General features: G+C 43.8%; 1 protein-coding gene across 8 annotated transcripts in view; it reads right to left on the bottom strand.

Annotated features, from left to right (window-relative positions):
• DIAPH3 (diaphanous related formin 3) overlaps positions 1 to 11360 on the bottom strand; it is a 543512-nt gene extending 532152 nt beyond the window's left edge. For 3 of the 8 annotated variants that reach the window (XM_081551707.1, XM_081551706.1, XM_081551714.1), the window contains exon 1: positions 10938 to 11303. In XM_081551707.1, the coding sequence (XP_081407833.1) occupies positions 10938 to 11117 (180 nt within the window). In that variant the 5' untranslated portion in view covers positions 11118 to 11303. Of the gene's footprint in view, positions 1 to 10937 lie in introns of all 8 variants that reach the window. The other 5 variants (XM_081551708.1, XM_081551712.1, XM_081551711.1 and 2 more) reach the window with 3 other exon arrangements.
• Between the last annotated feature and the right edge of the window lie 731 nt (positions 11361 to 12091).

Here is a 12091-nt window from a genome sequence, read left to right as displayed (position 1 = left end):
AAGAGCAAAATAATACCCTCAGAAGAGGGGTGAGTGCAGTGAGAACATGGTTTTAATGGAAACCATCACCTTTTATCGGAGAAGGAAATGGCAACCCACTCCAGTACTCTTGCCGGGGGATCTCCCATGGACGGAGGAGCCTGGTAAGCTGCAGTCCATGGGGTCGCTAAGGGTCGGACATGACTGAGCGACTTCACTTTCACTTTTCACTTTCATGCATTGGAGAAGGAAATGGCAACCCACTCCAGTGTTCTTGCCTGGAGAATCCCGGGGACGGGGGAGCCTAGGGGGCTACCGTCTATGGGGTCACACCGAGTCGGACACGACTGAAGCGACTTAGCAGCAGCAGCAGCAGCATCACCTTTTATAAAGAAATGAAACTGTCACGGTGGATTTCTGAATGTAGATTATGTGCATTCTATTTTTCATGTTCATTTCTCAGGCTGTCATATTTTTCATTAGAAATGAATTGTAATTGTCATTTGAATTGCATTCCATCCAAAGTTTTGGTAAACAAAAACAGTTTAATATCATAGTACAATCTATAATTAATGTCACCAATTTGTAAATCCTGGTTAAAAACTGAATGTTAACAAAGTTTAATTTTTATGACACCCAAATAAACAGCCTGCCTCAGCAAAATGCAGTGACTACAGGAAAAAGTCCCCCACATCCTGGGAAGATACCTCACAATAAGATTGGAAAAATAAATGTAACATTATGTATCTTACAATTAGATCAATCCAAGTATCAATATCTTACTGAGAGTTTTAAGAAATTCTACACCTTACCTCCAAAAAAAGCATATACTTTTTTTTTTTTTAACATCTATAATGACCTAGAATTAGCATTAATTTCTTTCATCAGTTTTGGACAGGTTACTTATCCATCTTTTCCTTGAAGGTCTGACATAGACCACAGCTACCTGGGACTACCAAGGCCCTTAGCACACAGGATGCCCTTAGGAGACGTTTCATACATTAAATCATAGCGCCCCCTCCTTTTCAGGTATTTAAGATGGGCTATGATGCTCAATCTCCAAGAAGGCAATGGCACCCCCACTCCAGTACTCCTGCCTGGGAAACCCCATGGACGGAGGAGCCTGGTAGGCTGCAGCCCATGGGGTCTCGAAGAGTTGGACACGACTGAGCGACTTCCCTTTCACTTTTCCCCTTCATGCACTGGAGGAGGAAATAGCAACCCACTCCAGTATTCTTGCCTGGAGAATCCCAGGGACGGAGGAGCCTAGTGGGCTGCCGTCTATGGGGTCGCACAGAGTCGGACACGACTGATGCGACTTAGCAGCAGCATGATGCTCAATGGTGGAGAGACTAGAAAGTTATTGGGTACTAATTCCATTCATGGGTCTATTTTTAGGGAAAAAGAGATATATATAAATTGGAAACCCCCTGACGAAAAAAAATTAAAATGGAAAAAAAGTTTAAATCACATAAGCCCTTACTTCAAAGAAATGAAAAGCAAAGACAATACAGAGATGGGGATAGAAGGGGAAGAAATGAACATTTCAGTAGGGTTTATGATGTTTCACTTCTGAAGCTTACTGGTGAGCAGTACACAGTGTTCTATACCACTTTTGTAAGATAAAATGTATCTTTTAAAGACTGCAAGGGAAATGCTGACGCTCAGAAAACCATTTAGAGGTAGACTGTTTTGAAGCACATTATATACATCCTTCACTACTGATAAATACTTACTAATCACTTTTAGTTCATCATGAAATGAGACACTAAACAAAGGGACAAAACCTTTGCCTGTTCAAGGACTCTCCTAACTCCTTAAGTCATCTCCAAGTTCCTCAAACTGAGGTCTGCAGGGCCCTTCTACAGACTCTCCAATTCTATCAGAATTTTAAAACTTTCTATTTTTTCAAGATTATATTAAACATTAGAAATAAAGCAAGCACATCCTGGTGGAGAAGGAAATGGCAACCCACTCCAATATTCTCACCTGGGAGATCCCAGGGACAGAGGAGTCTGGCAGGCTACAGTCCACGGGATCGCAAGAGTTGGACACAACTTAGTGAGTAAATCATCACCATCAAGCACGTCCTGGACAATCTGAAAGTGAAAGCTGCTACAGTCCATGGACTTCTCCAGGCCAGAATACTGGAGTGGATAGCCATTCCCTTCTCCAGCGGATCTTCCCAGCCCAGGGATCAAACTCAGGTCTCCCACATTGCAGGTGGATTCTTTACCAGCTGAGTCACAAGGGAAGCCCCCTCTAAATCACATTCCCTCAGGCACTTTTGGTGAACATGCCTGCCTTTATGTGCACTACCAACATGGTGTCAGCAGGCCAAACAACATGGACAGCATGCCGTGTACATTTCACAAACTCCTGTACTTAGGAAAAATTCAGGTCCAAAGGCTGGTATAATTCGAAAATGACACTATTCAAGGAACAATAAACCTACAGCTACAGAAAGTTACATTTCAAGAAAAAATGAATACAGGGACTGGTGGTCTTGGCTCCAATTCTTTCTGTTCTTTTTCAACAGTTTCATATAATTTACTAAAAAAAAAAAAAATTACATATGGTTCTTTTTTATCATAAACACATCACAAGAGTTCACTACTTCAGCCAGAAGAGCCAGTGAGGCTGTTCACTTCAGAGCCTCAAGCCCAGGCCCTGTGAAAAGGACAAGGTGCTCAGTGACAGGCCTCCACCTGCCTCTCAGAGCTCGGCCTTTGGTCCATCGGTCTGCGCTGAGCCTCCTCAGCTTTGGAATCCCACTTCTGTCCCAGGAGCCAAGGTGACAAAAAGGAACCCAGCAAACCACACATGTATCTTTCCACTATTAAATCTAATAATGAGGATGCAATTTCAACAAAAATCATCAATCACATTAAGTTAATATTACCAATTTAAATTTTATTGGTTTTATAGTTTTGTTTTGGATTTTATATATAAATCTGTTCTGTAAAAGAGGCCAAAGCATAAATATTTATACTTAGTTTTTTTTATATATAAGTAACATTATTTTTACTATCATTCAATTCACAATGGAGTGCCACAAGAATTTTTTTCCTAAATTTGAGCTTGTTTCCTTTGTAAGTTCCTTTTTGTAAGTTTCATTGGTACTCAAGTTTCATAGTTGCATGAAACTCTTTTCACAAATAAAAACACTCCCCTCCAAAAGATTCATAAACTTGCTCTGACTTCTCAGCCGTAAGAATCAGAAGTCCCCATCACTGTGCCTGTCAGGGTAAAACTAGGGAACAGAATGCCTCCATCTCACCATGAGGAAAAACTATGCCCCAAGTAAGATTTCCCAATATAAGAAAGTTGTTTAGATATGCATTGTAATGTTCCCAATGCCCTAAAGCCTACACAAAAACTGAACTACCACTACTACTATTACTACTAATGATGACAACAACAAAACTATAAATGGTAAATATTTAGAGAGAGGCTAAACGCTGTTACAGGTACCGTTCTCAACCCATCACATTAACTTCTAATCTTCATAACAACTTCCTTTTACGGGCACAGAGAGAGGCTAAACAACCCGCTTGAGTTCACACAGCTAATAAGTGACTCAGCTGGAATCCAAGCCCCAAAACTGATACAAGTCACTGCCCCGAAATATTATCCATAATGTCTCTTCTACAGAAAATTTGTGAGAAAGGATGGCAGTGGATCATTTGAAGAACAAAATCTATGGCAAGCATTTCCAAGTAGTTTTCATTAGACAGTACTCTGAATATTCCGGCATCAAAACTTAACTTACTGAAACTCTCAAATTCTCCCCTGAGTTAATAATCATTATGTGATTTGCTATTTGCGAAAATTACTCTCAGCGCTAAGGTGTTTCAACGCCACCCTGCTGCTATTGAGAGAGAGTTACCTTTGTAGATCCTGTTCAAAGAAAGCTCATGCTTTGATCCTTAATATCCCATGAAGTAAAAGGTTATGCTTAATCTATATTTTATAGATCTAAAAGTCACATTAGCTTCTGGGATAAACAAGCAGAGCGTGATGGTAAGCATATTCTGTAGCATTCATTTCATTCCAAGTTTGGAGACAGTATACTATGTGCTGAGTTAAAGACAATTGCATAAGTGTAATACAAAGCAGTTTTGTCTTGTATTATTCTGTAAGCATAAACAAGTTATACACATGTTAATTTACATTCCATATAAAAAGCCAATTTTAAATCCAATTTATAAGGCAATAAATATATAAAGATTCTAGGATACAGCAATAAAGTTATGCCATAAAGTAGAGTTAATTTAAGACAACAATAATAAAAGCATGACAAATTTTAGCATTCTACCAACTGCACAAAGGTGTTTCAGGTAACATCTGTTCAGAAGCAATTGCTGCAAGACAGACTAGATGAGATGCAAGGTTTCACAGTGCAATAAATGTATGTCAGTTTGCCTGCTTCATAATTAAAGACATGAGTCTTTGAAAAAAGCAATTAAGCCTTGCTCTAAATCTAAAACAATCATCCCTGCTCCCACCCCTTCTTATTTACAAAGATCCACATGATCAGAAAGCTATGTACCATCTATCATCTATTCTCAGCAGCTAATATACTCCCCAAAAGCCACTCGATATATTTTGTTTCTTTTAATAAGTCATATTAACAAACAAAAGTAAAAAGTAGAAAGAAAAGAAAGGCTGAGATGATTCAGAGCAATTTACATTCAACCTTCTGTATCTGCAGGTTCCGAATCCGAGCAGTCAACCAACCACAGATCAAAAATATTTGGGGAAAAAAGCTTCAGAAAGTTCCAAAAAGCAAAACTTGAATTTGCCATAAGATAGTCGATGGGGTCGCAAAGAGTTGGACACGACTGAGCGACTTTCACTCACTCATTCACAGGGCTTCCCTGGTGGCTCAGTCGGTAAAGAATCCACCTGCAGTGCAGGAGACCTGGGTGCAATCCCTGGGTTAGGAAGATCCCTGGAGGAGGGTATGGGAACCCACTCCAGTATTCTTGCCTACAGAATCTTTTGGACAGAGGAGCCCTGCAGCTTGCAGTTCATGGGGTCTCAAAGAGTCAGACACGACTGAGCAACTAAGCACAGCAACTACTTGCACACCATTTACATTGTATTTACAACCATACACACACCATTTACATTGTATTTACAACCATACACACACCATTTACATTGTATTTACAACCATACACACACCATTTACATTGTATTTACAACCATACACACACCATTTACATTGTATTTACAACCATACACACACCAATTACATTGTAACAGGTATCATAAGTAATCTAAAGATGATTTAATGGCGGATATGCATAGGTTACCTGGAGAAGGAAAAGGCAACCCAGTCCAGTCTTCTTGCCTGGAAAATCCCATGCACAGAGGAGCCTGGTAGGCTACAGTCCATGGGGTCTCAAAGAGTTGGAAACGACTGAGCAACACACTGTGCATAGGTTATATGCAAATGCTATGCTATTTTATGTGGGGGACTGGAGCATCCAAGGAGGGTCCTGGAGCCAATCCCCCGTGGATACCGAAAGACAACTCTACTTAGAAGACTGGGCTGAATAAAGTGATTTTACTTTAAATAGGTTTCTGTGCCTGCTGGGTTAGGTGGGATTTTGATATGAATAAAATTCAGATGCCTAAAGCCTTCAACTAAGAACACAATCTCCAATTCTTGACAGTGCAAATCTAGGACAACTGAAAGCATCACTTTTCTGAGGACTCAATGAAGAAATTAATTCCAAAAAAGCACACAGAAATTGACTGTATCATGATCATAGTCGCTTTATGAGAAAGATACAGCACAGCAAGGTGAACGAAGGTTCTAGTCAATTCAGGAAACGAAACTGTGGTTATCTTCTTTTTGCTCACATCACCAATCTAAAATAAACGATACCACAGGAAGAGATTTAAATGAATCTGATGGTTCTTCTAAACCACACACTTCAAGTTGTGAAGCCAAAACTTTCAATGTGGTCATCCTCATAACTATACCTGCGGTTAGTTTCCTGTGGCGGCAGTACCCAATTATCAATACCACAACCTCATGGCTTAAAACAACAGAAATGTTTTCAACTGGGCCAAAATCAAGGTGTCAGGAGGGCCGATCTCCCCTCAGAAGCTCTATGGTGGGAACAGCCCTTTGCCTCTCCCAGTCTCTGATGACTGCAGCATTCTTTAGCATGTCATTGCATCTCCCATCTCTGCCTTGCAGTCACCTCACCTTCTTCCTTTCTGTAGTCAAATCCCCTCTCCTCCCTCTCCCAAGGAAATGTGTTTGCATGTAGGGTCAACCCAGATAACCCAAGATAATATCTCCATTTTTTAATGTCTTTTTTTTGTCATAAGGTAACCGGCTCCAGAAATTAAGATGTGATGCTTTTGAACTGTGGTGTTGGAAAAGACCCCTGAGAGTCCCTTGGACACCAAGGAGATCCAACGAGTCCATCCTAAAGGAAATCAGTCCTGAATATTCACTGGAAGGACTGATGCTGAAGCTGAAGCTCCAATCCTTCGGCCACCTGATGTGAAGAACTGACTCATTGGAAAAGACCCTGAAGCTGGGAAAGACTGACGGCAGGAGGAGAAGGGGACGACAGAGGATGAGATGGTTGGACAGCATCACTGACTCGATGAACATGAGTTTGAGCAAGCTCTGGGAGTTGGTGATGGACAGGGAGGCCTGGTATGCTGCAGTCCATGGGGTCGCAAAGAGTTGGACACGACTGAGTGACTGAATTGAGCTGAATCTTTGAGGGGGATCATTATTCAGCCTACCACACCTACCTCCAAAGAAGCCCAAGGAAATGAGGTAAGCAGACAGCATTCTCACCAAGCCCACCCCGATTTTAGTTCTCAAGTTCCCAGTACAATAAGCAAAAGTCCTCCAACCTAACACCTCTTCCCACCTCACAACCTGTGTACAAACAGGAAATCACTAAATCTATATTGATTAAAGACATTACTAACTAGTGTTAATGGTTCCTGAATGAAAAACGCAGCAGTACTGAGTAAAACTCCCAGTAGCGTGGGAGAATACCACAGGACAGGGACTAAGGATGTGTCCGCTGGAGCCAGCCTCCATGGGGTCAAATCCCAGCCTCACCACAGGCAACAGTGCAATCAAAGGCGGTTTAACCTCTGCACCTCAGTTTCCCCTTCTAGCAAACAAGGCTAATTCATACTATCTACCTCATCGGGTTGTTAAACAAATTACAGGAGCTGAAATCTATGACGCACCTAAAACTGCTTGGTTCATTAAGGTTAACTGTTATTTATAACAATGATCAACCACAGTAGACATACAGATGTTAATGGATCTGGTGAAAAACCTCTCATATCAAAACAGGATACTGTAATGACAGAACTAGATGCTGTAATAACAATCTATACAATGGAAACCATAAGATGAGATGTGAGATTTACACTAAAGTCTGTAAGAACTCTTAAAGGATATCCTAACTGAAAAAGAAGAGCTACTTTGCCAGCTTGGATCACGGAATTTACAGGCCCCCTTTCAAAGAATGAACCCACATCCTGGAGATGGAGACTTCGCCTGAAGCCACACGTCCTGCTCTCACTCTGGATCTGGGGGCTTCCCCTGTCTATACTGTGCATTTCTAGTAGTGGGAGGCAAGAATTAAACGTCTAGGGTCACTCAAAGAATTTTCACGATGAGGAGGAAACCATTTTGTTTTGTTCTAGAAGGGAAATAGAACTTGGGTCCAGGTACGAATTGTGTGACCTAGGGCAAGTCCCAGTTTAATGATCCTACTGAATTCTCTTCAGCTTCACAAAGTCTTCACCCAGGCTCCTGCCTTGTCCTTCCAGCCTCCGCTGGTTGCACCCCGTCCCTCGGTAACTATCCCCAGGACCTGAGCGTGCACACACACACACACACACACACACACACACACACACACACACTGCTTGCCACATCCCCTGCCGAAAGCAAGTGGGTGAGTTCACAAGCAGCCCAAAAGAAGTTGATTTATTGTGCAGCCAAACTATCCCACATTTACAACAGACAAATCTCTACTATTTACACATATCTATGGGGAGAAGTTCTATGCTACAGACGTTTATACACAATGCAAAACTAACTAGAGGCCCACAACTATTCAAGTAGCAGAAAATGGGGATTTGTCTACTTTATCTAGGTTCAAAGTACAACAGAAATTCAGTGGAGACCAGAGCTCCTACCTTCTTACACTAGGAGCCAGTGGCCAGTTTACCTGGAGTTCCACACAAGCTTCCAGCTCTGTGGCTTGCAAACACCAGTCACACACATTATCACCAACCTGCATGACTTGTTACAGTCAAAACCAACCAGGTGACCTAACGACTATGTGACCTGAAGGGATTCAGACTAGTTAGCATCATTTCAGTCCAAATCAAGAGAAAGCCAAGAACGGACTTGAGGTCCAGCAGTACAGCAGACTGAACGACAGAACAATCACTATTTGGGGCACTGCTGAGATCTCACGAAGAAGTGGTGGTGTCCAAAATCACCCTCCAACCGATTAACAAGTGTCTCTGAAGTGGGACTGAGAACAGCAAGAAGCAGGCAGACTGGAAAGGTCTGCTCAGAAGGTAACCTTCATATTGGGATACTGAGCCTAGGCTAGGAGAGAATTAGAGTTGAGCCTGGAACTCTAGGCCCTCTATGAGTCCAATCCAACAGAGAGATGGCGCTTTCAGGCTCCTGGGAGAAATAGACTCAGATCATGTCCAAAGAAAAGTCTCCCCATTAGGCCTCCTAGAAGACAGGTTAAGATTAAGCATTGAAATTATCAAAACAAAATTTAACAAGCACGGAAGGAGAGACCACTCTACCATGGGTGCAAGTCAGTGTACACAGTCCAAAGATGCACATAACATAAATGCCAAATATAGAAGAAAAAGAGTAAAGTAGGCAGTGTCTAAAGGAACAAAGGAATAAGAAACAGCAATATAAAGAATGCAGTAACTAGGCAGATTTGAAAAAGAAGCAAATGGAACTTATAGAAATAAAAGATAATTGCTACTGCTGCTACTACTGCTGCTAAGTCGCTTCAGTCGTGTCCGACTCTGTGCGACCCCAGACTGCAGCCCACCGGGCTCCCCCGTCCCTGGGATTCTCCAGGCAAGAATACTGGAGTGGGCTGCCATTTCCTTCTCCAATGCATGAAAGTGAAAAGTGAAAGTGAAGCCGCTCAGTCGTGTCCGACCCCTAGCGACCCCATAGACTGCAGCCTACTAGGCTCCTCCGTCCATGGGATTTTCCAGGCAAGAGTACTGGAGTGGGGTGCCATTGCCTTCTCCGAAAGATAATTGAGAACTCAAATATTCAGAGTAAGTTAAACAGATTAAACACAGCTGATGACAGAATTAGTGAAATGGAAAATACCAAGAAATCGTCATGTAAGCAAGCATCTAAATTGGTTTATGAGATTACAAAGAATCCAAATTACTTCTAATTAATTTAAAGTCATGACTCAAATCAGACTCCTACCGATCTAAAAATACACACAGTATTTTGAATGTATTTATTAGATTGAGGGCTTAAAAGTGTGTGTCTATAGACATTTTTTTTCATCTTTACAACATACCTAAGAAGTGAAAAACAGCACAGAACCTAGAACTCACATCACTTGATACATCCTTCCAGGAAACTAAACCTATTAATAAATATTATTTTAGGTTCTATTTTCATGACCCCCTTGCTGAAAGGAGTCACAGAAAATTACACCTCATATATTCTGGAGCACAGGAGTCAGAGACAAACTGGAATGATGACATTAACCCAGAGAGTAAAAAGAAGAAAAGTCATTGCCCAGTGGATTCTTCCCATATGGGGTAGAATCTTTCACTGCCAATCTAACTCTATCTTTATTCCTCGTCCCTGTCAAGATCATAATCAACAACATAGTTGATCCTCTTTGTAAAATTTCACCATTCCTATGGCCATCTTGATACTTAATTTGGTATCATTAATCTATGTCATTTTCAGTGTTCTGATACATCTCAGGCTCTGCGGTTTTATTCATGTATCATTTTTGACTGGTATATGTAGCTACTCCCTCTTCCTCGACAAGCCTTCATCCCTTAATTTGTGTGTCTTGACTTACATTTCTAACAACTTTCATTTGTTCACAGAAGGAACAAGCTGTACTCTAAAATTTCACCTATGACTAAAATGCTTTCCCGTATTCCTAAGTAAAATGGAAGGGTATTAAATTTTCAATTGTCTCACTCCAAATGTATCAACCCTCTATGTAGTTTGCTCGTGATTTATTCACACACAGACAGCAAAACCATCTTCACTGCCTGTGCTTTCACTAGTTAGTGCCAATACAAAGATTTACAAGGCATTAATCACGACACTTCTTTGACCGTTTAAGTGAGTAAGAGAAGCAACCGGAAAAGCAGGTTTCAAATACTCAGACTTCTTTGCAAACTAAACAAAACATTCTTTAGCGGTGACTGCATGACCCGCCAAGTTTTAAAACGAGCCGTTGCAATTTGTAAAGTTATAACATACTTTTAAAAAGTTCTTCTTGGGAATTAAAATATGAAGCAGAAAAAGCAATACCATCCCCTAAAGATCACTTCGCTGTATCTCATACCCTCAGATGCTAAGGGAAAAAGGAAAAGTTTAACTTAAAAATGCAAAGTGCACGAGAGACATCAGGACTTATACGTTTGAAGCTGCTTCTCACGACAGCCTTGGAAAGCTGGGGCAGTGATCAGGTGTTTGTCAAAGGATCCAAACAGAATCGGGCCCTGCCGTCAAAACCCGTGAGGAGACGGCAGCTCTGACGATCTAGAACAAAGGGTGGCTCGTGGCTCGGCCCAGGGAACCCGCCCACGCTGTCGGCCAGAGCTGAGGAAAACAGAAGAGCCCGGGCGGAGCTGAGGAAAACCGAGGGACCCAAGGCGGGACCGCAGCTCTCCCAGACCCAGGCCCAACTTACAAACTTGGGGCGCTTCTCTGCAGGCGCCGCGGGGCCGCGGGGCAGCGGAGGGCGCTGCAAGCCCTTCCTGCGCGGCGCCTCGCTGTCCCCGCGGCTGCGGCCCGAGGAGGAGGCGGGGCAGGCGGCCCCGGCGGCCGAGCGCTGCGCCGGGGCACGCAGACGCGGCCGGTGCCGGTCCATACTTCCGCGGCTCAGAGCAGGCGAGGGAGGAGAAGGCTGCAGCTCTGCAAGCAGCGGGCGGGAGCCCGGCGTCCGCGGCACACGAGCCTCCCCAGTCCCGTCGCCGACGGCGCCGCCCCGGCTGAGTCAAACCGCTACCTCCCGGCCGCGGCCGCCGCCTACACATCCGAAAACTCCCGCCACCGCCTAGCGCCTGGGCCCAGCCAATCCGGGGCCGCCGCCCAGCCCGGGCCCAGCCAATCCGGAGCGGCGCGCGGAGTGACGCGCCCTGGGCACCGCCCCTTCCGGGCAAGAAGAAGCGTGATTGGCGGCTCCGCCGTTCCTAGGCCGCTCAAGCCTCGGGAGGGCCTGGTGGCCCAAGTTGAAGGGCGCTGGGTGGAGCCGGCTTTGGAAGTGCGGGAAGAGTACCGGGAAGTGACTTGTCTGGGTGTGTTTGGAATTTGGAGAGTCCAGCTGACCTGGGAGGCAGGCGGGACCCGCCCAGCGCCGCCGTTTGAGCAGAGCTTGGATGCGAAATCATCTGTTCCCCGTCTCCGCGCGTCTCGGGAGGCGCGGGTGTGACGGCCACTGGGAAAAGTAGTTCCTCTGGGATCTTTACTTGAAGGGGCGCTAAGCAGGAGAGGACCGCAGCGCCCAGGACGCCCCAGAGGACGCTTTCTCCACACTCTGAGCGCCTGCTGAGAGCTGGGAGCCCTCTCAGGGGTGGCAGAGACAGCCACCAAAACCAGACAGCGCTTCCTGGAGGAGCTCACAGACTAGTAATGTGCTTCACAAATCCTTGCGCAGATGAAATAACATAAATGTTATAACAGTTAATTTAAAACTTCTTGAGAATAAAAGCAAAGTATTAAGTCTGAAGGAAAGGATTTGGCGACAAGAAGGGAAGGATGCAAAGACTTTCTTTGGACAGAAAAGAGTGGCGTGACTTTCAGCAAAAAGACGTTCCAGGTAGGGGCAAGGCCCAGAGGAGTAAT

Source organism: Giraffa tippelskirchi, chromosome 12 (assembly GCF_054371585.1).
Source record: "Giraffa tippelskirchi isolate mGirTip1 chromosome 12, T2T-mGirTip1v1.2.pri, whole genome shotgun sequence".
NCBI classification, from domain to species: domain Eukaryota; kingdom Metazoa; phylum Chordata; class Mammalia; order Artiodactyla; family Giraffidae; genus Giraffa; species Giraffa tippelskirchi.
This window is presented reverse-complemented; position numbering and strand designations above follow the sequence as displayed.